Source organism: Phocoena sinus, chromosome 10 (genome assembly GCF_008692025.1).
Source record: "Phocoena sinus isolate mPhoSin1 chromosome 10, mPhoSin1.pri, whole genome shotgun sequence".
In the NCBI taxonomy this organism is placed as follows: Eukaryota; Metazoa; Chordata; class Mammalia; order Artiodactyla; family Phocoenidae; genus Phocoena; species Phocoena sinus.
This window is the reverse complement of record NC_045772.1, coordinates 26,023,265-26,049,545: the sequence shown is the minus strand read 5'-3', so window position 1 is coordinate 26,049,545 and position 26,281 is coordinate 26,023,265. Positions and strand designations below refer to the sequence as shown.

The 26,281-nt window shown below is 39.6% G+C and overlaps 1 protein-coding gene across 1 annotated transcript; it reads right to left on the bottom strand.

Annotated features, from left to right (window-relative positions):
* NDUFA12 (NADH:ubiquinone oxidoreductase subunit A12) lies at nucleotides 1–23,612 on the bottom strand. The gene is made up of 4 exons (XM_032646143.1): nucleotides 23,428–23,612; nucleotides 22,572–22,654; nucleotides 18,965–19,052; nucleotides 1–277 (listed from the first exon to the last, which is right to left on the bottom strand). The coding sequence occupies exons 1-4, from the start codon at nucleotides 23,511–23,513 to the stop codon at nucleotides 97–99; spliced, it is 438 nt and encodes a 145-aa protein (XP_032502034.1). The 5' UTR covers nucleotides 23,514–23,612; the 3' UTR covers nucleotides 1–96.
* Nucleotides 23,613–26,281: the final 2,669 nt, after the last annotated feature.

Here is a 26,281-nt window from a genome sequence, read left to right as displayed (position 1 = left end):
TTAATCAAATAACTTTAATCAAGTTAACAGTAAGCAGCAGAAGTACAAGTACAGGAAAAGCCCCGTATTTCACATGTAAATTGTTTTTCCTTGCCTTTACTTGTAAGGTGTTGAAGGTGGGACCCACTCCTGAATCTTCTTTCTAGTGGTGGAATAAGGTACGTATTGTTGTGGAGTGCCACTCACGTTGAATTTATGGTTTGTCCAAATGAATTTACGAGCAGTAGGTGGTTTCGTTGTTGGAGGATCATCAGTCATAGAGTGAAGCCAACGATGCCTTAAAGAGGGAAGAAAAGACAGTTATGAAGAGGCAGCATAGTGTAGTGGGAGGAGGGTTAAGAGAGCAGTTCTCGAGCTACTGTGTTGCTTGAGCTCAAATCTCAGCTCCATCACTGAACTTTTCTACACCTGGGTTTTTTCATCTGAACATTCTTACTAAGAATGGTGTAAGGATTAAATGAGACAACACACATAAAGCACCTAGAAAAATTCTTGCGCATAGTAGGTGCTCAACAAATGTCAGCTATTGCTGTTATAATTACTGTATTTCATCAAATCTAGGACATCATCCATTTTAAGATACACCATTATTTTATGTATCTCTAAGGAAGAAAAAATCCTGCTAACTAAACTATGACACTATTGATTATAACACATATCCTAATTTTACGCATAAAAATGTATTTTAGGGCTTCCCCGGTGGCGCAGTGGCTGAGAGTCCACCTGCCAATGCAGGGGACACGGGTTCATGCCCCGATCCGGGAAGATCCCACATGCCGCGGAGTGGCTGGGCCCGTGAGCCATGGCCGCTGAGCCTGCGCGTCCAGAGCCTGTGCTCCGCAACGGGAGAGGCCACAACAGTGAGAGGCCCGCGTAGAGCAAAAAACAAAAACAAAAACAAATGTATTTTAGAACTGATGACGTACAGGATTACTGTTAGATGCTAGAGGCTGATTCCGGAGTTTCAGTATGCTCAGGGTACTCTGGTTCATGAAGCTCTAGCTTGAAACCTATGAGGCTCCTGCTGAAGAAGAGGGTCTCTGCATGCATCTTAAATCCAAGCTTAAGTCCGAGCACTGGAGGACATACAGTTTGTTATAATAAAATTATTAAATCACAGCCCAAAGTTCACGAGTGTTTCAGCTTCAAGCGTTCATCAAAAGATGTTTGCTTGGAGGTGCCAGAAATCTGGCCTAAAGAAGAAAGCAAGGCGTTTCCTTGGAGTATAGAGAACTTTCTCTCTAATAACAGAGAAAAGAAAGAATCAAAGTCCAAGGGACAAAGAGTAGAACTGAGCAGAAAGCCAAGCTGAATTTATATGGGAAAGGAAGGGGAGAGAGAATTCATAACAAGACTCAGAGCTCACAAGACAAAGATGACCCTATGGGAAAAGGGAATGAGGTGACAGGCACAGAATTGCAGTTCCAAGAAAAAAAAAGGGGGGGTGGAGGATCACCCAGCTACAGAGGAAGGGGCAAGTGGAGGAAGTTTCAGTAAAATAACTATGACTAAAGCTAATGAGCAAAATTTATGATACTATGTAAGTTTAAGAATATTTGCTAACAGGGCTTCCCTGGTGGCGTAGTGGTTGAGAGTCCGCCTGCCAATGCAGGCGACACGGGTTCGTGCCCCGGTCCGGGAAGATCCCACATGCCGTGCAGCGGCTGGGCCCATAAGCCATGGCCGCTGAGCCTGTGCGTCCGGAGCCTGTGCTCCGCAGCGGGAGAGGCCACAGCAGTGAGAAGCCCACGTACTGGAAAAAAAATAAAAAATAAAAAAATAAAGAATATTTGCTAACAGTAATTGATAGATATAGCTAGGTAATTGGCTAAGACCTATGAGAGTAGAGATAAAATATTATTACTGTTGCTATATTTGTGTCTAAAGATAATTATATCATGATCAGCTAACACAATAAAGAATGAAGAAGTCTGTACACACTGGGCTGGTTTCTCTCTTACATCCTCCAAAGGAAACTGGATTAGTGAAAAGTAACCTGGACCAATAAATAACTACTAACATGAGCTCTGAAACCTAGTGAGGCAGTGGTGGCGAGACAGGCTCCACGAGCTACTCGAAGGCGGGATTAGCTGTCAAAACCAAGGCTCTTATTTATCAAGGGGCTTTGTGTAAGTTCAGGCATAGAAGAAATATTTAACTTTTGCCATTTGAGTCAGCTTAAGTAACTAAAGAAGATTTGTATTCAAATAATTGCCATCAAGATTCCTGAAAGTTAAAATATTTAAGGAACCACAGTCCAAAGCTTTTATAAGCCTATTTAGTTACTTAACTGAGAGCTCATGGAGAAATAGAAAATGTTCAAGAAAACTAAAAGAGGGGAAATTCTCTGGTGGTCCAGTAGTTAGGACTCAGTGCTTTCATTGCCTGGGTTCAATACCTGGTTGGGGAACTAAGATCCTGCAAGCTGCATGGCATGGCAAGAAAGAAAGGAAAGAAAGGAAATAAAGGAAAGAAAGGAAAGAAAGGAAAGAAAGAAAGAAAGAAAACTAAAAGAAATTTTTTACCACCAACACATAAAATCTGAAAATGTTCATCCAGTAAGGCTAGTGGCTAGAGTTAGGGAATGACTAAACAGCAATTTATTCTCATTATGTTAGAATAAGAAACTATAAAATAAGAAAATGTTTATAGTATGCTAGGCTAATATAACCCTTCTGTTATATTATTAAATAAAGTCTAAAGAAATAATACCTTTTAGATTTCCACACCAGAGTTTTTGTAAAACAGGTTTTCATCTGGGTCATTTTTCTTCCAGTTAATTAAAGATGCTAATGGACTAAGAGTATTGTCTAGAAAACTGTGTTGAGCTGGCATCAGACCCACTTCAATTTTATATCACTGTTATTATCTTACAGGACAAAATATAAAATTATTTAAACTTGATGATAAAGTCAGCGTGACTACAAATAAGGAGACTGGCGGAAAGGCAAAAAGTTATAAATACTAAAGAGATAAATATAATGAAAATAGATTACACTTTGGAAAAAACTCAGTACTCAAATATATTCAAGTGTGTCAAAATATCTTTTTTTTAAATTAATTTATTTATTTTTGGCTGTGTTGGGTATTTGTTGCAGTATGAGGGCTTCTCATTGCAGTGGCTTCTCTTGTTGAGGAGCACGGGCTCTAGGCACATGGGCTTCAGTAGCTGCGGCATGCAGGCTTCAGTAGTTGTGGCTCATGGGCTCTAGAACGCAGGCTCAGTAGTTGTGGCACATGGGCCTACTTGTTCTGTGACATGTGGGATCTTCCCGGACCGGGGCTCAAACCCGTGTCCCCTGCATTGGCAGGAGGATTCTTAACCACTGCACCACCAGGGAAGTCCTCAAAATAATATCTTTTTTTTTTTTTTTTTTTTTTAGAGAGAAGGCTTGAATTTTTTTTTTAAAGAAGATGTTGGGGATAGGAGTTTATTAATTAATTTATTTATTTTTGCTGTGTTGGGTCTTCGTTTCTGTGCAAGGGCTTTCTCTAGTTGTGGCAAGCGGGGGCCACTCTTCATTGCGGTGCGCGGGCCTCTCGCTGTCGAGGGCTCTCTTGTTGCAGAGCACAAGCTCCAGACGTGCAGTCTCAGTAGTTGTGGCTCACAGGCCTAGTTGCTCCGCGGCATGTGGGATCCTCCCAGACCAGGGCTCCAACCCGTGTCCCCTGCATCAGCAGGCAGATTCTCAACCACTGCGCCACCAGGAAAGCCCTCAAAATATCTTTAATAACAAAAATATTAAATCACAATTACAACACAACTCAAATGGAAATAAATCCCGTAAGTGGCTGATCTAATTCTCAGTTATATATGAGGAAAAATTGTGGAAAGGAAGAGGAAAAGAACACTTTCCCCTTCTTTGAAAATATACTACTTCACTTAAGTTTGAGGTTGTTAGCCATTCAAAGTACAAAATGGAGCGATTTATTTGTGAAGAAAGAATTAAACAGCCTAATAGGAAATTTAAGAAATAAAAATATATACCATATAAAATATATTCTAAAAAATCACTGTAGGGACTTCCCTGGTGGCAGTGGTTAAGAATCCGCCTGCCAATGCAGGGGACATGGGTTGGATCCCTGGTCCAGGAAGATCCCACATGCTGTGGAGCAACTAAGCCCATACGCCACAACTACTGAGCCTGTGCTCTAGAGCCCACGAGCCACAACTACTGAGCCTGCGTGCCACAACTACTGAAGCCCACGCACCTAGAGCCCATGCTCTGCAACAAGAGAAGCCACGACAATGAGAAGCTCACACACTACGATGAAGAGCAGCCCCCCACTCACCACAACTAGAGAAAGCCTGCGCGCAGCAACAAAGACCTAACACAGCCAAAAATAAATAAATAAAAATTTAAGAATAAAAAATCACCACAAATGAAAACAGTCTTTAAGATGGATATTAGGGGCTTCCCTGGTGGCGCAGTGGTTGAGAATCTGCCTGCCAATGCAGGGGACATGGATAACAAAGATAAAAGTTTAATTTTCCCTTTCAGAAAATTTCCAGAAATAAAATATTAACAAATAACAACCAACAACAACAAAAATATAGGCAGTTTTGAATCTTTTCCTTGGATAGTATACAGTATTAATTTTGGGAATCAAGGCTGGCGCCTATGTTCATGTTTCAGGTGGTTTCACTTAACATTACTGAGCCAAGAAATACTAAAGATTTTTCAATTTTTCAAAAAATATAATAGACTAAAAAAAAAAACCCCGCTCCAGATTGTTTTTTGAGGTAAAAATATTCATTATACTAAAACTATTATTACTCCATCCCACTTTAGTTTACGAAACATTCTCATGCATATCACTCAGTCACTTATTTAATACTAAGTATTTCATATTTTAAAATTGTGGAAACAGAATTGAAATGACTTTCCCAAGGTCCCACAGCATGTATGTTACACACTGAGGCTTGAACACAGTTTCCCAAGGGCTGAAGAGAACATTTTGATCAGGACCTTAATTACAATTAATAGATGAAAACTGGTTGGGATTACGATAGCACTTAAATATCTGTCAAAATCCTGAGATCCATCTAACCACAGGATAAGACTGATACACCTAATGCAATAAAAACCAAAGACAGTTCATTACAAGATAGCCAACTCAAACTTTGTTAGCTCAGTAATTATTCTTTTTAATTAAATGCAATCTGAATCAAAATCTCAATAGGGTTTGACAATTATAATTCTAAGGATCAGCTGCACGTCTATCTTAAGAACATTCTGAAAACTCACAACAATCAGGAAGGCCAGTATTACCAGACATTAAAGTCACAAACATTAGAACGGTATAAAAATTGGCACAAAAATTTTGTACCAAGATTTTGGTACAAAAGTACAATAATAAAACAGAAAAAAATCCCCCAGACTAAAGGATATATAAGGTAAGTTTGGCATTTCAAATCATTGGGGAAAGTAAACATTTCTCAACAAATTATGCTAGGATAATTAATTTTGTTGAAAAAAATTATTAGGTTTCCCCAGCCATGTATCAGGATAGCTTGCAGACAGATTAATAGTGCACTGATACAAATGTGTGAATATTTATATTCATAAGATATATTGATATTTATAGAATATGAAGGACCATTTCTAAGCTTAATATCAAAGGCCAAAGCCATAAAGAAAAAAATGGTAATTTTACTACATAAAAATTGAAGTGTTTATGTACTAAAACTCTGAAAACACGATTAAAAAATAAAAGAAACAGGGAAATATTTGTAACATACAGAAAAGTAGTTCATCTATCATTACAAATCAGAAAGAAAAAGTCAAACATCCAATAGAAAAATAGATAAAAGATGTTAAAAGATAAGTCATAAAAAGAAAAAGTAAAAATGGCAAACAACAAAAAAGAAGTTTAATCAAGAAAATACAACTGAAAACAAGATATAACTTTTTACTTGCTAAACTGGCAAAGATTTTAACAAATAATAATAATACCCAGTATTTGTGAAGTTACAGAGAAATCAAACTCATATACAGCTGAATGTATTTACCCTGAGAATGTAAATTGAATGTATTTATCCTGAGAATGTAAATTGAAGGTAATTTGGCAGTAGGTACCAAACACTTATACAACACGTACACTTCTGGATGCAGCAATTTTACTTGTAGGAATCTGCCATACGGAAATAAGGATGTGTGGGAACAGGCTTACATACAAGGATGCTGACCAAAGCTTTATATATAACAGTGAAAACATGGAAAGAACAAAACCAAGAATAATATAGGGAATAAATAACTCAGGGCACATCCACATGACAGAATATTAAAGCCTCATTAAATATTATGTTACAGAGAATATTTTATGACTTGAGAAAATGCTCACCATATGTTAAGCTTAAAAAGCAGGTTATTTAGTTAATTTACTTAATGATACTAAATAGCATTTATAAGCCATGGGCACTGTTCTAAACACTTTACAAATACTAGCTCATTTAATTCTTAACTCTATGAGACAGATGTTATTATCCCAATTTAATAAATGAGGAAACTAGAGCACCGAGAGTCTAAATAACTTGCCCATGATAGTGATGCTAGGATTCAAAACTGGGCTACTTCTTCAAAAAGTAACCCACTTACATGAAAAACAAAAACAAGGGATACATATGCATAGGAAAAGAGGAGATGGAAAGAATATGTATCAAAATATTAACAGTATTTTATCTTGGTGTGGTAGGATAATAGGTTACTTTTATTTGCTTTGTTATTTTCTGAATTTTCTGTAATAAACATGTACTACTTTGTAAGATAAAACAAAGCTATTAGAAAGAAAAGTCCTTCTAATTCAAAACAACTAGAGATGGTTTTAAAATCCTGCTCAATTCATCTGTCATTTATTTGAGACTCTAAGTAGGTTCTTCTACTTCTAACCTCATTTCATCCCACTTTAAGCCATCACTTAAAAAAAAAAAAAAATCACTCTCTTTAAAGTACTAAATGTTTTAGTAGCAGGTAGACTGTTTCTCTCAGTCTACCTTAATGGAAATTTTTCCTACGTCAATTCCACCGCACAAACGTCATTCACTACAGTTACATAGAAAAGGTTCAAACTGTTTTTTTTAAATCTAGAAACCTCAAATTTTTCTATATGACTATCTCTAGCATATATTATATATATAACATCTTATGGAAAAACCCAAACGAACTTTTTGGCCAACCCACTGGATGGCAAAAAATAAATTGCTAACCTGTGAACACAATACAGATTTATTCTGGAAATTGGAATCAAGAGTAGTTCCTTGTTCACCAAAAGTAATACATAGTCTATTTCCACACTCCAGGTATAAAATTTTCCAACAACTCATCTTTGTAAAACGTTAGAATCAGAAGCACTGAATAGTAAGTGAAATGTGTTAAACAAAAGCTCAAAACAATCTTGTCTTCTGCTTATAATTAGCACATTTTAAAAGAGAAAGGTTATAAAGTAACATTCTGTACCACAGGAATATCTACTTAAACATGCAGTTTATAGTTTCTTAGAACATAGCCTCTTATATTCTGATTTTCCGGAGCAGAAAATAAATATTAGGAAGGATCTATTTTGAAAAGAAGCTTGCAACACATTGTACTGAATAACACTCATTTTAATTCAGCTCAGAGTATTTTACACAACACCTACTACCTGAAAAAGGATAGATTAAGCAGATACATCAAGGGGAAGAAGACAATATTCTCTGGCATTGAGAGATGGCCATTTATTTAGGAAAATAATATTTTAAAAGACTATGAGATACAATTCAGTGGGACAAGGTATTAAAAAGGACGGATTGAAGTTAGAGTGGAATTTAAAGGTAAATATGAGCTTCAAATTCATACAAAAGCTACAAAAGAAGTGACAAGACATACCATTTTTGGATCAGCTACCAGAAGCAAATAAAATGACTGTATCCCAAAAGCAAAATAACAGTTGTTTCAAGTATAACAGTATGTCCCCTTTTATTCAACAAATATTTACTGAGCAACTACCATGTGCTAGACACTGGTTTAGGCATTAGCAACACAACAGTGAACAAAGTTCTTACCATCAAGAAGTATGGTAGTTGGAGAAACAATAAGTTAAATACTATGCAATAAAATGCCAGGCAGAGATAAGTGCTACCAAGGAAAAAACGAGAGCAGGGGACGGGGACACAGTGTGAGAGAAGGACAGGGCTCTTTTAGCTAGGCAGTCTGAGCGTGAGCCATGCCACACCTGGGGAAATAGCTAGTGCAAAGTGACTGAGGTGGGAGTGTGCTCACCGCTCGAGGAAAAGCCAGCAGACCAATGTGGCTAATAAGTCAAAAGTTAGCAGGGCAGTGAACAGGGCAGTGTACGCAGACCTGGAAGGGCCAGGATCACATTCCAACTCCTTGCAGACCATGTAAGGAGTTGGAATTTTAACTCTCACCATGATGGAAAGCCAGTGGAGAGTTCTGAGCAGAGGTTTGATGTGATGTGAGTTACATTTTAAAATAATCACCCTAATCACTTAGTATGTTGGGAATACTGGTGTATTTTAAGAATGTAAGCAAACCAGTTGGGCAGTTGTAGAAGTCCAGGCTAGAGATTACTGTGGTTTGGACTAGGGTAACGGCCACAGGTATATCAGGCATGGGATATATTCAGAAAGTAAAGCAGAAAGAACATGCTGATAGGCTGGTTATTAGAGAAAGAGTTGAGGAGGACCCTTAAATTTTTGGCTTGCATAAACAAGAGTCACTTAAGGGCTTAGGGACATTTTGCTTGATAGGTTCATTAATCTACCTACACTGGGCATTTGAAGATATTTAAAAAATCAAATATATTACATTTATAAATGTGCCCTAAAATGTTTAAAGGGATGTAATTAACTAAACTTGCAAATGGAGATAACTCTTTAGGAGAATTTAATCCTTTCCATTAAAGTTTATCAAACATTCACCAAAGAACAAGAGACTATGATTGCTCTTTATCTTTCTGCAAAAATATTCAATTTACTAATCTTGTTATCCTATTTATAAATAGAACCTCAAAGCTTAAGAACAACTGTGTTTTAAAATTTGCAGCTACAGTAAATAGAATATTCATTTTAAATCCAAACTGCCATTAATCCTGTCTATATACAAAGCCCCTATGATACTAAAACACTCAAACTGACAAGTAGAATATTAAGTGAAATGGGGAAAACATCTGTGATATATTAAGTGAGGGGAGGGGGAAGAGAAACAAAATATTGTGTATAATAAAGAAATACGTATGTATACACATATATATCTATATATAGTTATTTCTAATCACAAACCTTCTTCTAAAGAAGGTGTGACCAATAAACTATAACCTGTTCTCCACACTGTGAACCTTTAAAAACATTCCTTCTCTACTCAAAAGCAGACACTCAGGTATTTGTTGAATCAGTGAACAAATGTTAACAGTGCTTATTTCTTGGCCAAGAAATTAGAGTTTATTTTTGTTTGTACCTTGTATTTCTCTGGATTTTCCAAGTTTTCTATAACAACTGTACATTTTTATAATCAGAAAACATATTTTAATGATGATTATAAGGACTGTTTTAATAGCACGGAAGATCGTTTATATTATCTACAGAAAAAGCAGAAAATAAAACTGATTATGAACACAACAACTACACAAAAATTTATTTAAAAGGACTAAAGGAAATATGCCGAATGTTGACAGTGGTTGCCTCTTAGGGATGTATATGGATTATCCCTGCCCCCTGACAGATTCTTTGAAACTTTTCTGATCTCTCCACATTTTTTTCAAGAATAGATTCCATTTAGATTTGATGAAGTTCATATTGCCAAATCCATGTGGACACTTCTCTGTCCTTATCTTACTTAACCTCTCAGCAAACATCAATAGTTAGACTTCCCATGTTTGTTGAAACGCTAACCTCTCCTGCCTTCCTTCTTACTTTGTTAGTAGCTACTATTCTTCTTTGCTGGCTTGACCTCTGTCCTGAGCTCCAGATTAATCTATCCTGCTGTTTACTTAACACAACCATTCATTTGGATTTCCGACAGGTATCTCAAACTTAGTACACCCAAAAAAGAAGCTTCTGATTCCTACCCTCCACCCTCACAACCTACCCTTCTCCCAGTCTTCCCATCTGAATGAATGGTACCACCATCTACCCAACCTCTCAAGCCCCAAACCTAAGAATCATCCTTGATTCTTCCCTGTCACCTCCAAGTAATCCTCCTCATCTGCCACCTTACTCCTCTACAAGGCTTCTAGAACATATTGTCAACTAAAAAAAAGCTGACCACAACGATGTTAAGTATCCTAAATAAATTAACCCTACAAGAGAAAAACCATTATCAATGTCACCATGGCACTGGAAAAATCTTCAAGGGCAAAATTAAGTTCTGTTAAAAAAAAAGCAAAAACTTTTTAACATATGCTGTAATTTTTTACAACAAGTACTTATGTATTACTTGAGTAATTTAAACATTAGTTTTAATAAGAAAAATTAATATATGAGGAGAGACTAGTGCACTACACGGAGGAAGGAAAGACATATTACTTAAAATGAACAGAAGGTGCCACCAAGTGGGGAAAGTACATACACAGTAAAGGAAAATCCAGGCGAGCCATGGTTTTTTTTAACTTGGTTCAAAGGATTTCAGAGTTCCAATACTCCAAACCATACACACAAAAAACTTTGTTTCGGGCTTCCCTGGTGGCGCAGTGGTTGAGAGTCCGCCTGCCGATGCAGGGGGCACGGGTTCGTGCCCCGGTCCGAGAAGATCCCACATGCCGTGGAGCGGCTGGGCCCGTGAGCCATGGCCGCTGAGCCTGCGCGTCCGGAGCCTGTGCTCCGCAACGGGAGAGGCCACAACAGTGAGAGGCCCATACCGCAAAAAAAAAAAAAAAAAAGTGGTATAAAATAGTACTTGTAATCTACTGAAATACTTTGAGTATTCTGTTCAATCAAGTTAAATAAGAAGAAATTAAAATCTCATTGCTGACCCCATAAATGAAGAAATTGAAGGGACTATAACAAAGAAAAATAACAGACACTAAGTTATAGCATAGTATTAGTCTACCAGTTAGTATTCATTAAAGTGACTATGAACTCCAAGAGAGGATCATATATTTTGTTCACTACTATGAATATATAAACCCATCAATGCCTGACACATAGTGGGGTGCTCAATAAATATTCATTTAATGGAATGAACTATATGTAAGCTGGGTGCTGTGCTACGTTCTAGGCAATAATTTAAAAAAATTTTTTATTTTCAAGGTTTGTGTAGCTCCCCTGCCCATCCCAGACATTTGCACCATGAATACTTTTTGTTTATCTATTGGTAGACCTAACAGCCTTACCGACTGCTGACACATTCAAAGAAAATGAAAGCCTTGAGACAAAACAGACAAACCCACAAGATTTCTAATGTTCCCACAAGATCAGGGAATGTTACGTGAGCCACAGAAGTTCATTAAAGATATTCCCTTGTTCTACCAAAAACACTGATGGCTCTGAAGAGAAAGCCTTCCCCAGGTGAGACTATGTAGCTACTGAACAGACTCAAAGACCATCATAGGCCACACTGGGCACCAGAAAACTCAGAAGGACAGAGGACAGGAACCACAGCTTGCCAGCTGGGAAGCATCAGGTGTTCCTCTCACTGGGAGACTCTGCAGTAGTTCATGCAGGTGACAGCCCACCTAGCCATCCAGGAGCTATTTTCTTTGACTCCCTAGATGACACAGCACAGGCTCAAGGGAGATGAGAGCCACATCAGGCAGGTGCAGGAGCTGCCCTGACTTAAAAGCTTCATGTCCACAAAAGCTAACATCTCTACTAACAACAACTCTATGGGCATGGCTTCAGGATTGCTATTGCCACAAGGGCCAAGCTAGTTCTAAGAGCAGCAAGACAGGGAAGCCCAAACATAGCTAACTCATAAGGCATTTATAAATCCTCTCAATCTAGATGCAGTTTACCAGTCAGGAATCAGTTTTATCCAGCAATGATTGATACAATCTCATCTGGTTTCCAGGGTAACAATTAACTGAAGATCAGATTCTCTCAAACCTTTTACAGATGATTTACGAACACTGCACACTACACTAGGTGAAATCTCATTTCAAGTCCCATCTCTAGCACCAACCTCTATTCTGACCTCTGGACTAGTGTTTTCAACTGTCTACCCACCACGTTCACTTGGTTGTCTAACAGGCATCTTGGAGAGAACTCTTGATTACCCCTTCCATTCTGCTTCCCCCATACTGCCTGCTCTTCCTCTTCTCAGTAAATGTGCCACAAATAGTTCAGGCCAAAAACATTGAAGTTACCCTCTTCTCTCAAAATCCAAACCATCAGCAAATCCTGTTGAGTCCATCTTACTTCAAAATATGTCTCTGCGGTAGGCAGCCTCTAAGATAGCCTCCAATGACGACATCCTCCTGGTGTTCACACCCTTGTGTAATCCCCTCTCGAGTATGGGCTAGACTTACTGACTCATTTCTAACAAACAGAATACAGCAGCAGCGTGGGATGTCGCTTCTGAGATTAGGTTTAAAAAGACTGTGGCTTCCATCCAGGGTGCTCTCTGTCATTTACTTTCAGATTGTAACTCTGGGAAAGCCAGCTGTCATGTCATGAGGTGGCCTTGTGGAGAGGCCCACATGAGTGTTCTCGGAAGCAAGTTTCCTGAGGTCTGTCTGCAGACATGTGAATGAGTTTGGCAGTGGATCCTTCCAAATTCAAACCTCGAGATGACTGCAGCCCCAGATGATATCTTCTTTGTAGGCTTGTGAGATTCTAATCCAGAGGCATCCAGCTAAGCTGTACTCAAATTCCTTACCCACAGAAATGGTGAGATAATGTTTATTGTTTTAAACTAAATTTTAAAAATCTATTACACAGTAGTGGACAACTGATACAATTCCAAATCTCACAACCTACATTACTGACACCTTATCCAACTTCCATCATCTCTGGATGCAGCTGGCCCAGACAACTACATAAATAGTTCCCTAAGTAATCAGCCTACTTCCACAAGGCTCCCTTCCTCTATTCACAGCAATCACAGAGATGCTTTAAACATTTAAATCAGAGTCCAAGAGCCATTAGGTGGGGCCAATCAAGGTAGGCATCTGTCTTTGCTTGGCATGGGGGGTGCCATGAGGTGTGTGGCAACAGCCCAGTAAGGTGACAGAGCCTGAATGGGGAGAGAAGGGCAGCCACATGGGGGAAGGGGTGTGGCAAGCTGACTTGGGGTGCTGGAGGCAAAGTGAGGTGAGAAGGGAGGCCAGTGGTGGGGAGGTGGGAAGGCAGCAATGGGAACTCTGTTACCTACAGTGGAATTCATCAAATAAGTAACTCCATTAAATAAAAGAGAAACAGATACATATACAGAAAAGGAGAAAACGAGAACATAACCTGCAGTGTTGGACTGGATTCAGTGGCATTGCTGTCAACTTATGGTTTTCAATATATAAGGTGAAAAAGAGAGATACAGAAATAGAAATGTACACACACAATCATTACAGCCATCTGAGCTTGTCCACTGAGATGTCCCAACAGAAATGAACATACCTTGCACTCAGATATTAGTTTCTAAATACTATTCTCTACTGAAAAATAGCAAGTAAGAAAATAAAACAAACACAGGGCTCCTCAGAGAAATGGCTGTTTTCATGGGTGGGGCAGGGAAAATATAAGATGAACCTGGAATACCTTTTGTCAGAAAGCAAGAAAGTGCTCCAAGAATGAGGGGGATATTTCAAAAGGACCCCAAATGCAGACTGAAAGAGTTCCCACTGGTCAAACTGAGTTCAATTTGAGCAATAAAATAACGAATTATAGTAATGGATTACAACACATTGATTAAAATGACAGTTCATATTGATATAAATAAAGTTTGACGAGTAACTGGATAGTTGCATAACCTCAAAGTATCTCCCCACAAAATGCCAATTAACTGTAAAGGGAAAATGAATAACTTTAGAATGGAGAAATCTGGCACACACACCCTAATCAAGTGATAGAAATTTTCAGTAACGAGACAAATCAAAACTAGATGCCATTTAATAGAACGCAACAAGAAGAATCTGACATTGCTTCTGTGACATTCCTGCCAAAGATGCATAGCCTCCATCTAGTCATGAGGAAACACTGCAAATCTATACCGAGGGACATGCTACAACACAACTGGCCTGTAATTTTCCAAAGTGTTACGATCATAAAAATCAAGGAAAAGCTGAGGAACCAAACCACGGTGAAAGAAGCTAGAGAGAAATGAGGTCCACATAAAATGCATGACCAGATTCCCTTGCTATAAAGACACTGCTGGGACAACTGATGAAACTTGAAGAGGGTCTGATGATTAGACAGCAGTGGTATATCACTGTTAATTTCCTAACTTCGATGGTTATATTGTGGTTATGTAGAAGAATGTCCTTGGCTGTAGGAATTACACTCTAAAGTATTCAGCCATGATATGACATCATTTTCGCAACTCTGAAATGATTCAAATACTTGTAACTTTTCAAAAAGTTTGAGATTTTCCCCAATTTAAAAAAAATTGTAAAACAGATCACATCCTACCTAACCTTCCAGTGACTTCCAGAGAACTTTAGAAAAAAAGCCAATGGATCAAGCCACGGTTTACAAGATCTACATGTAGATGTAGCTATTGAAAGCCCTAGCTATTTCTCCTACCTTATTTCCTGACATCTTCCCCTCACTCATTCCATTCCAGCCAAACTGGCCATATTGCTGTTCTATGAATACAAGCAATACATCTCAAACACACAGGACTTTTGCACTGGTGGTTTCTGCTGCTTGGAGCTCTTCATCCCCCACCCCCCATTCCTCCCCTCTTCAAATGTCAGTCCCTCAAACAAACCTTCCCTAACGCCTATATAAAACAGCCACCTCCCCTACAAGAGAGGGCCACTGCTCTTTATCCCTTTATGAATTCCTTGCATTTACTGTTGCCTAAAATATATAACACATTTGTTTTTCTGCTTCCCTTCATGAGAGCAAGGACTTTGTTTTACTCACTGTTGTATCTCCAGTGCCCAAAATAGTTCTTGGCACCTGGTAGGTACACAATAATTATGTAAATAAATAAAGATGACAAATTGTATTTGTAATTCATTACTCTATATGTAAGATAATACCTGGCTCTCTATAAAAGATAAATCAACCCAACTTCAAATGTATTCATGGATCAAATCAAAGTAAGGTTAGAATTCTACAATGTATTGCACTCACTCAGCAAAGGGGGTTCTGAGACACAAACAGCTGAGCTTATCCGAACCACTTCTCCCTACAGAGACTCATCACAAGCCTTTAAGCTTCCCTTACAAGCAAGGGTCATCAAAGGTACTCAGACCTTAGGAGGCTCCACTCCACAAAGAAACTCAGCTTTGTATCCTCAACTGCCCTCAGGCATCACCCCAGCAGGTGATGTTACCTTCTACAGCTTTCAGCTTCTTATTTTATGTGATCTCAGATCTTATATATAAAAGGACTTGCTTGGCTGCATAGCACTTTTATCATTTCAGATTTTTAACTATTTAATAATTTAAAATGTGTTTCAGCCCACATAATTTTCCCTCCCCCAGCCCCCAATCTAGATGGGTGCTTTGAAGGAGATGGCCATCAGTCTGAACAGGACAGCCCACAGGCCTTCCACACACTCTTAGGACCAACTCCTCCCCCAAAACAACCAAACAAATGAAAACTAGCAGGATACCTCGCCTCCTAAAGCCAACACTCCACTTTGAGATCTTGGTCTCAAACAGTGCCAACGTATATACAGAATGCCCCTTCGAGAAAGCAGACAGCTCCAAACCTAAAATCACAGCTCCTCAGATTTTAACAGACCATAGGTTATTATTTCCCATTAAAAAGAGCACAAAAATCCAGCCTCAAATGTAACATCAGTGCTGCTTTCTCATGTTAAGAGCCAATGAGTTTTATTAAAGACAGAATCCAATACTGTGGTCTTCAAACTACATCACCGGGCTTCCCTGGTGGTGCAGTGGTTGAGAATCTGCCTGCTAATGCAGGGGACACGGGTTCGAGCCCTGGTCTGGGGGAGGATCCTACATGCCGCGGAGCAACTAGGCCCGTGAGCCACAACTACTGAGCCTGCGCATCTGGAGGCTGTGCTCCGCAACAAGAGAGGCTGCAATAGTGAGAGGCCCGCGCACCACGATGAAGAGTGGCCCCCGCTTGCCACAACTAGAGAAAGCCCTCGCACAGAAACGAAGATGCAACACAGCAAAAATACATAAATTAATTAATAAACTCCTACTCCCAACATCTTAAAAAAAAAACATACGCCCTTTAAAAAAAAACTACATCACCGACATGAGTATGAGTAAATGCTTCTAATTAGTCCAAGTAGTGGACCAGAGGTAGGCGAAATCTTACAAACATATTTTGCTTAGCTCACATACTATTTTAAAAAATTATTCTGTCCAATCAAGTAGCCTATTCAATTTATCCTTTTAATTTAATTTTTATAGATTTAATTAATTAATCATTATTTATTTTGGCTGTGTTGGGTCTTCGTTGCTGCGCGCAGGCTTCCTCCAGTTGCAGCGAGTGGGGGCTACTCTTTGTTGCGGTGCACGTTCTTCTCATTGCGGTGGCTTCTCTTACTGCAGAGCACAGGCTCTAGGCGTGTGGGCTTCAGTAGTTGTGGCACGCAGGCTAAGTAGTTGTGGCTCGGGGGCTCTAGATCGCAGGCTCAGTAGCTGTGGCGCACAGGCTTAGCTGCTCCGTAGCATGTGGTATCTGCCTGGACCAGGGCTTGAACCCATGTCCCCTGCATTGGCAGGTGGATTCTTAACCACTGCGCCACCAGGGAAGCCCAGCCTATTCAATTTAAATAAAATAAATTCACTTCCTTAGTTGCATTACCCACATTTCAAAGTGTTCTGGGCCACGTGGGGTTGGTGGCTACCCTATTGGACAGCACAGATATAGAACATTTCCATCATCACGGTAAGTGCTATTGGACAGTGCTGTATTTAAACTGACAAATTCTTTAAAATAAACATTTAAAAACAAGTCTCACAAAGAAATACAGATTTCTACTTTCTCTTGAAAAATCATATCTAGGAACCCTTGGCTGAATTCTTACCTGATGGAACTGGAGAGAGTGAACAGGGCTGCTGCCCTCTTTGATGGCGTATGTGCTTTTCAGTTCAATACGGTCCCCAATAGCCCCAACTGTCTCACATCCGTACTTCCCTCACTTATGTTACATGCCTGGATTTCTACTTGAGCCTTCAGAATGAAAGTGAATACTCTGAGATTATCCTAGTTTCTACTCAATAGAACACAAAACTATTTCTGACGATCAAGTTCAACTAAAATAAAATATCACAGCTAACCTGATACTTATTTTTAGTTTTTTTGTGTGAGATTTTCTAGACCAACTAGAAAGGCTCTCTAGAGTTTAAATGTGTATCAATCAACAACCTGTGAAATAGATATAAATACTTGCTTTGAAATAGTTTATTAAAAATTTGGTAATTCAAGTAAGAGCATTTAAAATTTCATTTCAAAATAGGCATATTAAAAATCACAGTTTTTACAGACCTAAGGAATCTGGGGGCTCTCAATTTACAGATGAGAAATCCAAGCTCCAGAGAGGTTAAGGAATTAATGCTTTAAGTCAAACTGCCAAATAAGATCAGAGCCAGAGTTCTTTGAGCCTTTCTCTTCACTATGGCCAGGTGATACTACAGCACACTGTTTTCCCTCAAAGACAGACACACTATTAATACATCCCAACATATAATATGATTGGTGACACCCCTCCATCAAGAGATAGTCTGTAACCTCTCTGGCTGAACATGGGCAGAGTTTTCTAATTGCCTTGACCAAGGGAATGCGGACTCAATACTGGATGATTTCCAAGACTAAGTCCGATAAGGCCACATGGCTTCTGCCTGGTCTCAGAGCATTTGCCTGAGCAGGCTCAGGCTACCGGAGGGTGTTCCAGTCCAACACCCCAGCCGTGCCCCCAGCTAAACAGCCAGCACCAACTGCCAGACACCGAGTGAACACACCTTCAGACCGTTGCCAGAGCTGCTCCAGGTCTTTGCTCAAACCCTCCAACCCCCACCTCTGGCAGGAGTGTCCTTGCTCAAAACCTGCCACCCCCCTCCACCTCACCCCTGCCTCTAGCAGGAGAGAATACGAACCCTTCAGTTAAAGGGTCCAGAGATAAGAAAGGAAGCTACAACCAAAAACCCAGATGAAACCAGATGGCACCAGCCAATGAATCTGACCTCCAACAGACCCAGAGTCTGATTATACATTGATTTTTTTCTACATTAGCATATTATATGACACACCTACTGGCAGCCATGACCAGACATTAAAGACCAAAAAAGGATCAAAAGGGAGTGGCACCCCACACCCTGAGGTTGCGGGGAGCCCTGCCCTTCCCAGTAGACTAATGCATATGCCTCCCTATCACTAGCCTCACTCCTCCTCCCTTTGTCTTTACTCTATAAAATTAAATCCCTCTTGCCACCTGGGCAAGAAGTTGATCTGTGAACATAGTTTCCACTTCTCCATTCTTTGGCCACTGAGTAAAGCTTGCGCTGTGTCCATCTAAATCAGGGTCCATAGGACATGATTCAGTAACAAGATGATTCTACTATCCAGCCTTTGAGTCTTCCACTTGAAGGCTCAGACATCCTGGAGCAGAGATAAGCCATCCCTGATGTGGCTTGTCTGAATTCCTGACCCACAAAAACTATGAAATAAATACTTATTGTTGTTTTAAGGTACTAAGTTTTAGGGTAACTAGTCATGCAGCCATCGCAATTGGGACAGATGTTTTCAGAACAACATTAACTTAAGAATAAGTTAACTTAAGAATTAACTTAAGAATAACTTAAGAATAGATATACAACAAATATATGTGTAATGAAACAAATATTGCCAAGTGAAATAAAATAAAATGTTGATATAGCTCACCATTCAGGGGGCACCATGCTTCCATCCACATCCCAGAATGTGTTTTTGCCATTCATTTCAGTAGTATATATAACCCATCGGTGACGGCCTGGATGGAAAGATCAAGATGTAGTTTAGAGAGATGTGAGGAAATAAAAACAACCTTTTTAAAAAATTATAATTGTGTAACATCAAAGAAGACAACCTTTTTTATTAAGAAAAGACTTTTATATGCTCTTACATAAGAGAAATGTTAGAGAACTAGAGCCCTGGGTGTATTACTGAAGGGAAACTCCAGCAAGTGTATGGCAAGCTTTTATCAACAACCTAGTGGCCGCCTCAGCAAAGCCCCTGCATGGGGACTGAGACTCACTCTGTGGGTAGGGCTCAGCCCTTCCATGGTGGAGAACCCTTACTTCTCCCCCAGCTCCCCCTCCAAGGGGGTATCGGAGAGGGAAGGGGAGGGAATATGTTTCCAGCTGTTCTGGGTATTCAGGAGAAAAAGTACTCCTCCTAAGACTGGGGCAGGAGAAATGTAGTCACAGCAATCACACTTGAATTATATGTTTCCATATAAATATTTTTAAACATACCACGAGATCCTTTCGGAAATTGGTGATTATTACATAATAAGCAAACACTATATATGATGGTTAGATCAGCAGAACATCTCATGTTATCAAAACAGTACACTGCACTCTTTAAAAAATTTCTGTGAAATAGTTGAGAGCATAACCACAATTTACAAAACTGTTAGGCAAAGACCTGGATTTTAATGAAGACTGTCACTTTTTCTTTTTTTTAATTTTTATTGTGGTATAGTTGATTTAATGTTGTGTTAGTTTCAGGTGTACAACAAAGTGAATCACTTATACGTATATCCACTCTTTTTTAGGTTCTTTTCCCATATAGGCCATTACAGAGTACTGAGTAGAGTTCCCTGCACTATACAAGACTGTCACTTATTATCAGTGTATGTTAGGCAAGTTTTATGAGGCTCAGTCTCTTTACCTATTAAAAGTGTATGATTAGGGCTTCCCTGGTGGCGCAGTGGTTGAGAATCTGCCTGCCAATGTGTGGGACATGGGTTCGAGCCCCGGTCAGGGAAGATCCCACATGTTGCGGAGCACCGAGGCTCATGCGTCACAACTACTGAGCCTGCGCTCTACAGCCTGCATGCCACAACTACTGAGCCCACGTGCTACAACTACTGAAGCCCACGTGCCTAGAGCCTGTGCTCCGCAACAAAAGAAGCCACCACAATGAGAAGCCTGTGCATTGCAACGACGAGTAGCCCCCATTCGCCGCAACTAGAGAAAGCCTGTACACAGCAACGAAGACCCAATGCAGCCAAAAATAAATAAATAAAATAAATAATTTTTTTTAAAAAAGTGGATGATTATACCTACATCTTAAGGTTGCTATGAAAATTAAATATCACACACATGCAACTAGTTCAGTACTGGGCACGTAAGTACATAATACACATTAATTCGTTCCATCTCTTCTTCACTGCCTTCATCCCCACAGAGGGAATACAGAATTCATCCCTGTAATGAATTTTAAGCCAATAAGCAAAACGTAATCTGCATTTACAGAGTTTTCCTAGGTAAACATATAATCAAAAAATATCGACTAATACTATTTAAACATGAACTTATCTATTAAAGAGATTGAAAAGATTTCAGCCAGGATTTGTTTCTTTTTTTTTTTTTTTTAATTATTATTATTACTTTTTGATGTGGACCACATTTTTTAGTCTTTATTGAATTTGTTACAATATTGCTTCTGTTTTACATTTGGGTTTTTTAGCAGTGAGGCATGTGGGATCTTAGCTCCCCGACCAGGGATCGAACTCACACCCCCTGCATTGGAAGGTGAGGTCTTAACCACTGGACCACCAGGGAAGTCCCTGGGATTTGTTTCTTTTATGAGAGAAACCCATCTTGAGAATAAGAAACTAAAAGTAAACTATAATCTTATGAGGCAGGGGAATATGAAGGCAGATGGAGGAAACCTTGGGAAAGGTTTCATAGAGTTAGGCCATAATGACAGAGCTGGGCTTCAACAATCTCATTTTATATATATATATATATATATATATATATATATATATATATATATATAAATTTTAAATGTGCGTACTCAGACTCAGCAATACCACTTATAGGAATTTATTTTTAGAATATTTAAACAAGTGAATGCAGACACAGTTACAAGCAAGTTCACTGCAGCACTGTCTCTAATAATAAAAAGTTGAAGGCAATGTAAATGTCTACCAATAGTAAACTGTTTGATAAAATAATGGTTCTTCCATACAGTGGAATAGTGTTGCTATTGAAAAGAATGGTGTGGGGGACTTCCCTGGTGGCACAGCAGTTAAGAATCCACCTGCCAATGCAGGGGACACAGCTTCCAGCCCTGGTCCGGGAAGATCCCACGTGCCGCGGAGCCACTAAGCCTGTGCACCACAACTACTGAGCCTGCACTCTAGAGCCCGCGAGTCACAACTACTGAGTCCACGGGCCACAATTACTGAAGCCCGCGTGCCTAGAGTCCATGCTCCACAAGAGAAGCCACCGCAATGAGAAGCCTGTGCACCGCAATGAAGAGTAACCCCCCCTCGCCACAACTAGAGAAAGCCCATGTGCAGCAACGAAGACCCAAAGCAGCCAAAAATAAATGAATAAATTTATTTTTTAAAAAAAGCATATATTTTCTCCCTGTGAGGATATCAAACATTGTTCTGCAACTAGAGTTTTTCATGTTACACATATCTTTGATATATTTCTATACAACAAAGTATTCTAAAAAATGTACAATTCATCAGTATCCAATTGATGCACAACGAATGTGGCTTTTAGAATTTACTACTAAAACAATGCTGGAATGGGTGTCTTTGTTTTGCAGGAATATTTTTTTTTTTTTTTTTTTTTTTTTGCAGGAATATTTGAGGTGAATTCCTAGAAGTGTTGGGACAAAAGATACGTGCAATGTAAATTTTAACAAAATTTATCAACTGTCCTCCAAAAGGACTATGTTAATCTATATATTCTTATGGCATTTCCCCAGTTGGAATTTAGCAGATTGGCAAATACTTCAAAATTTGATAGGTGAGAAAAGATAACGCTGTTTTTTGAGCTGCATTTCTGTAATTACAAGTGAGGATGAGAGGCATAATCAGTAGTCTGTAATTACAATATACACATTACTATATATAAAACAGATAACCAAAAAGGACCTACTGTATAGCATAGATATCTATACTCAATATGTTGTAATAACCTATAATGGAAGAGAATATAAAAAAAGGAATTAAAAAAGTGAAACACTTTGCTGTACACCTGAAACTAACACAACATTGTAAATCAACTATATTTCAATAAAAATAAAAAAAAATTTTTTAAATAACGTATTCTTCTTTAAAAAAAGTGAAGATGAGCACGTTTTCATGCCCTTGTTGGTCATTTAGTTTTCTTTTCCTGTGAATTATCTTTTTCTTTTTTCTATTGAGTTCTTCATCCTTTTACAAGTACTTTGTAAAAGTTCCTTGTACATTAAAGAAAACAAAGTCAAATCAAATCCCAATCTCATTCCCATTATTTATACCAAAAAATACTGAACTCACCAAAAAACTGCTTGTTGTCTTCGTAGTATTTGTTTCCATATTTGTCTTCCCCCACTAATGTGCCAACCCTCACATCATTTGCCCTGGGAATGTCCAAAAGAAAACAGACATTTTAGGACTGTTCATAACAAACACATAAAGTGAGAATACCAACTTTCACAAACATAGGCAGCTGTACCAGCTAGAAAAATGAGGAGGTGCTGGGTATGGTCACTGGTTGTATACTTCTAGCGTTCATCCCCAGATTCACGGCCACTCATTGTCAGAGAATCAGCTTTCAGGTAAGAGCTCTAGAATCCCTGCTCTTGCCCTAGTACCATTACAGCACAAGAAAAGAGAAACTGACCTAACTGATGTGCCTAAAGTACACTAAATAGATAGATGCAATATCGTCAAATTACAAGACTACTTTTATCTACTATCCCTAGGCCATGAGGCAATGGAGTTAGCAAAAAACTTCAGGAAATCTGGAAGTTCAAGTATTTCACTGTGCTCACCTCGCTCAACTCCTTACAGTACAGGGAAGGCAAGTGAAGGCCAGCGAAGGAGGAAAAAAAAAACTTTCCCAAGGTCACGCAGTGAGTGTTTGGCAATGCTCACTGCTCTCCAGGAAGCAGAGCTGGGGTGCAGCCCATATGCTCTCGCCTCCACGTCATGGCTCTGTCTCTAGAGCCGGCTTTGGTCCTGTCTCCGGGAGACGCCTAGACAGAGACTTCGGCCCGGGGGAAGCGGGCAAAGGCTGTCCTTGAGAAAAGCTGCGTATTCTCCAAGGTGACCCAAGCCCAGGCCACTTTCCAAGAAACCAGCCAGCGCAAGTCCAGCCCCAGAGGCCATGAGCATGGCTCTGGCCGCTTACCTGAAGAAAACCCGTAGATAGCCGCGGAGGCCGCCGTGTCCGCTGACCTGCTCCAGCCCGCGCTTCAGGACCTGCAGCAACTCCATCTCGTCCCGCAGGCCCCGCCTCTCTGGCGCGCTGCGGAAAACCCACCGGGGGGAAGCGGCCACTCAGCAGCAGGGAGCCGACCACAGAAGGTTCCCTCGCACGCGCAGCACGCGGAAGTGGTTTTGCGCATGCGCAGGTCTGGAGCGCGCGGGTCTGGAGCTCCCCCGTCAGGCCTCTTCCCGCTTTCCAGAAAAGGTGCGGTTTGTTGATTTCCCTCCGAAGCAAAATTTTCAGAGATTGCATTTAGAAGGCAGGACATGCAGTGGAAAGCTCACCTAAACTAGGCTTTCCCAGGTGAAGGTTCCTCCTTTGGGGACCTCAGTTTCCTTATCTAAAGTGATTGCCTGACTACTCCAAAAATCCTTTCTAGAGCCAAGATTCTTTGGAAACAAGATACCATTAAGGAATTCAATATTAAGCACGAAATGATACTGCACATTCAGAAGTAAGCACATTCGACACCAGCGTTGTGGTAGGCGACTGAGGAGGAGGAATAGAAAAGTACGAGATTAAATATCTACTCTCAAGTATTTAATGATTTAGTTGCAAGTTTAAAATTAAAAATTTAGATATTTAAATTGTATTTGAAAAATAATCCATGCATATTTAAATTTTTTAAACAATAAAGGGAATGAAATGAACGCTATTATTTATAATTCTCTAGCAGCTAACTTTACAACTTTAAATATGCTTTAAAACCTATATTTCTTGATCCATCAGTTTGGAAGTCTCTGATTGCCAACTATTTGAGATGAGAAACTTAGCACATGGTCAATTCCTTCACCTCATCCCATCCTTTGCTCTTCCAGACTCGTCTACCATATCATTTCTTTAAAAAGGTCAAGATTTATATTCTAATCCATCTGAAAGTTTTCATAATTGTCTAAAGAGTTTTATAAATTGAAACACAACATTATTTCTTGAGAGGACCAAGAAATAAGACTGGACCTAGAGAAGAGATGTAATTTTATGGTACTAAATCTTCAACCCCAAAAGAAAAACCTCCAAATATTAGGATCAAATTTTCTTTTCTTAGATTCTATCAGTTGCTCAAAATCCAATGTCACATTGGAATTTATTTTATGTTGAACTGTGGCTTGTTTTCCTGTTTAAAAAAACCTCTATCTGAATTATTCCAATATATATCTAAGAACTGTTTTAAAAACATAACCAGGGCTTCCCTGGTGGCGCAGTGATTAGGAGTCCGCCTGCCGATGCAGGGGACGCAGGTTCGTGCCCCGGTCCGGGAAGATCCCACATGCCGCGGAGCGGCTGGGCCCGTGAGCCATGGCCGCTGAGCCTGCGCGTCCGGAGCCTGTGCTCCGCAACGGGAGAGGCCACAACAGTGAGAGGCCCTCGTACCGAAAAAAAAAAAAAAAAAAAAACATAACCATATTACCATTATCTCACCTCAAAAAGTTAATAATTTCTTAATATAAAATATCCTCTGAGGAGGGTCAAATTTCCCCAATCGTTTCATAATTTTTTTAGTTTGTCCAAGTAAGGTCCGTATGTTGATTTTCTTTTAAATTTCTCTTTTTTTTCAAAAATTTCTCTTAATGTATGGGATTCCCTTATTGTCCACCCCCTTTTTTTGTCTTTCCAATTTATTTGACAAAGAAACTGGTAATTTCTCCTGTAGAGTTTCCACTTTTTGGATTTTGTTGATTGTGTCCCTGTGTTCCTCTATCCCCTGTATTCCATATGTTAGTAATTAAACTTAGGTGCTTGACAAAATTTGAATTCTTTTTTTTAATATATACATTTATTTATTTATTTTGGCTGCATTGGGTCTTCGTTGCTGCGTGGGGGCTTTCTCTAGTTGCGGCGAGCAGGGGCTACTCTTCTTTGCATGGGCTTTTCGTTGCAGGCTTCTCGTTGCGGAACACGGGCTCTAGGCATGCGGGCTTCAGTAGTTGTGGCTCACAGGCTTCCGTAGTTGTGGCTCACAGGCTTCAGTACTTGTGGCTCGCGGGCTGTAGAGCGCAGGTTCAGTAGTTGTGGCTCATGGCCTTAGTTGCTCCGTGGCATGTGGGATCTTCCTGGACCAGGGCTCGAACCCGTGTGCCCTGCATTGGCAGGTGGATTCTTAACCACTGCGCCACCAGGGAAGCCCTGGGTTCTTTTTTTAGTTGTTAAGTACATTTTCATAGGTGATGATATCCTTCTATTAAGAAGTACACAGGGTGTCTGCTTGTTTCATTTCCTGTGATTGTAGCAGCCACTGCTGAGCATTGCCTAAATAATTTCATTCCTTCTTTATTTATTAGATACAAATCTATGAAGAGAAAACCCCTCAACTGTTTGGTTCCTGAAATACAGTTCATACAGGAAAGGCAGGAAAGATGCATGATTCTCTCCCTTATTTAACAGTTTTCAAAATTACAATTTGGTTTCCTAGCATCTTTGAGGGGTGTGTGTGTGTGTGTGGCAAAAAACACAGAACATAAAATTTACCACCTTGATTGTCTTTATACAATACAGTAGTGTTAACTATGTACACACTGTTGTGCAACAGATCTCTATTTTTCATCTTGCAAAACTGAAACTCTGTGCCCATAGAACAATACTCCCCTTCCCCTCTACCCCCAACCCCCAGCAACCACCGTTCTACTTTCTAAGTGTTTGATACCTGCTATAAATGGAATCATGTAGGGCTTGTCTTTTTGCAACTGGCTTAAGTTTCATCCACGTTGTATCATGTGACAGGATTTCCTTTTTAAGGCTGAATAATATTCCACTGTGTGTACATATCACATTTTCTTTA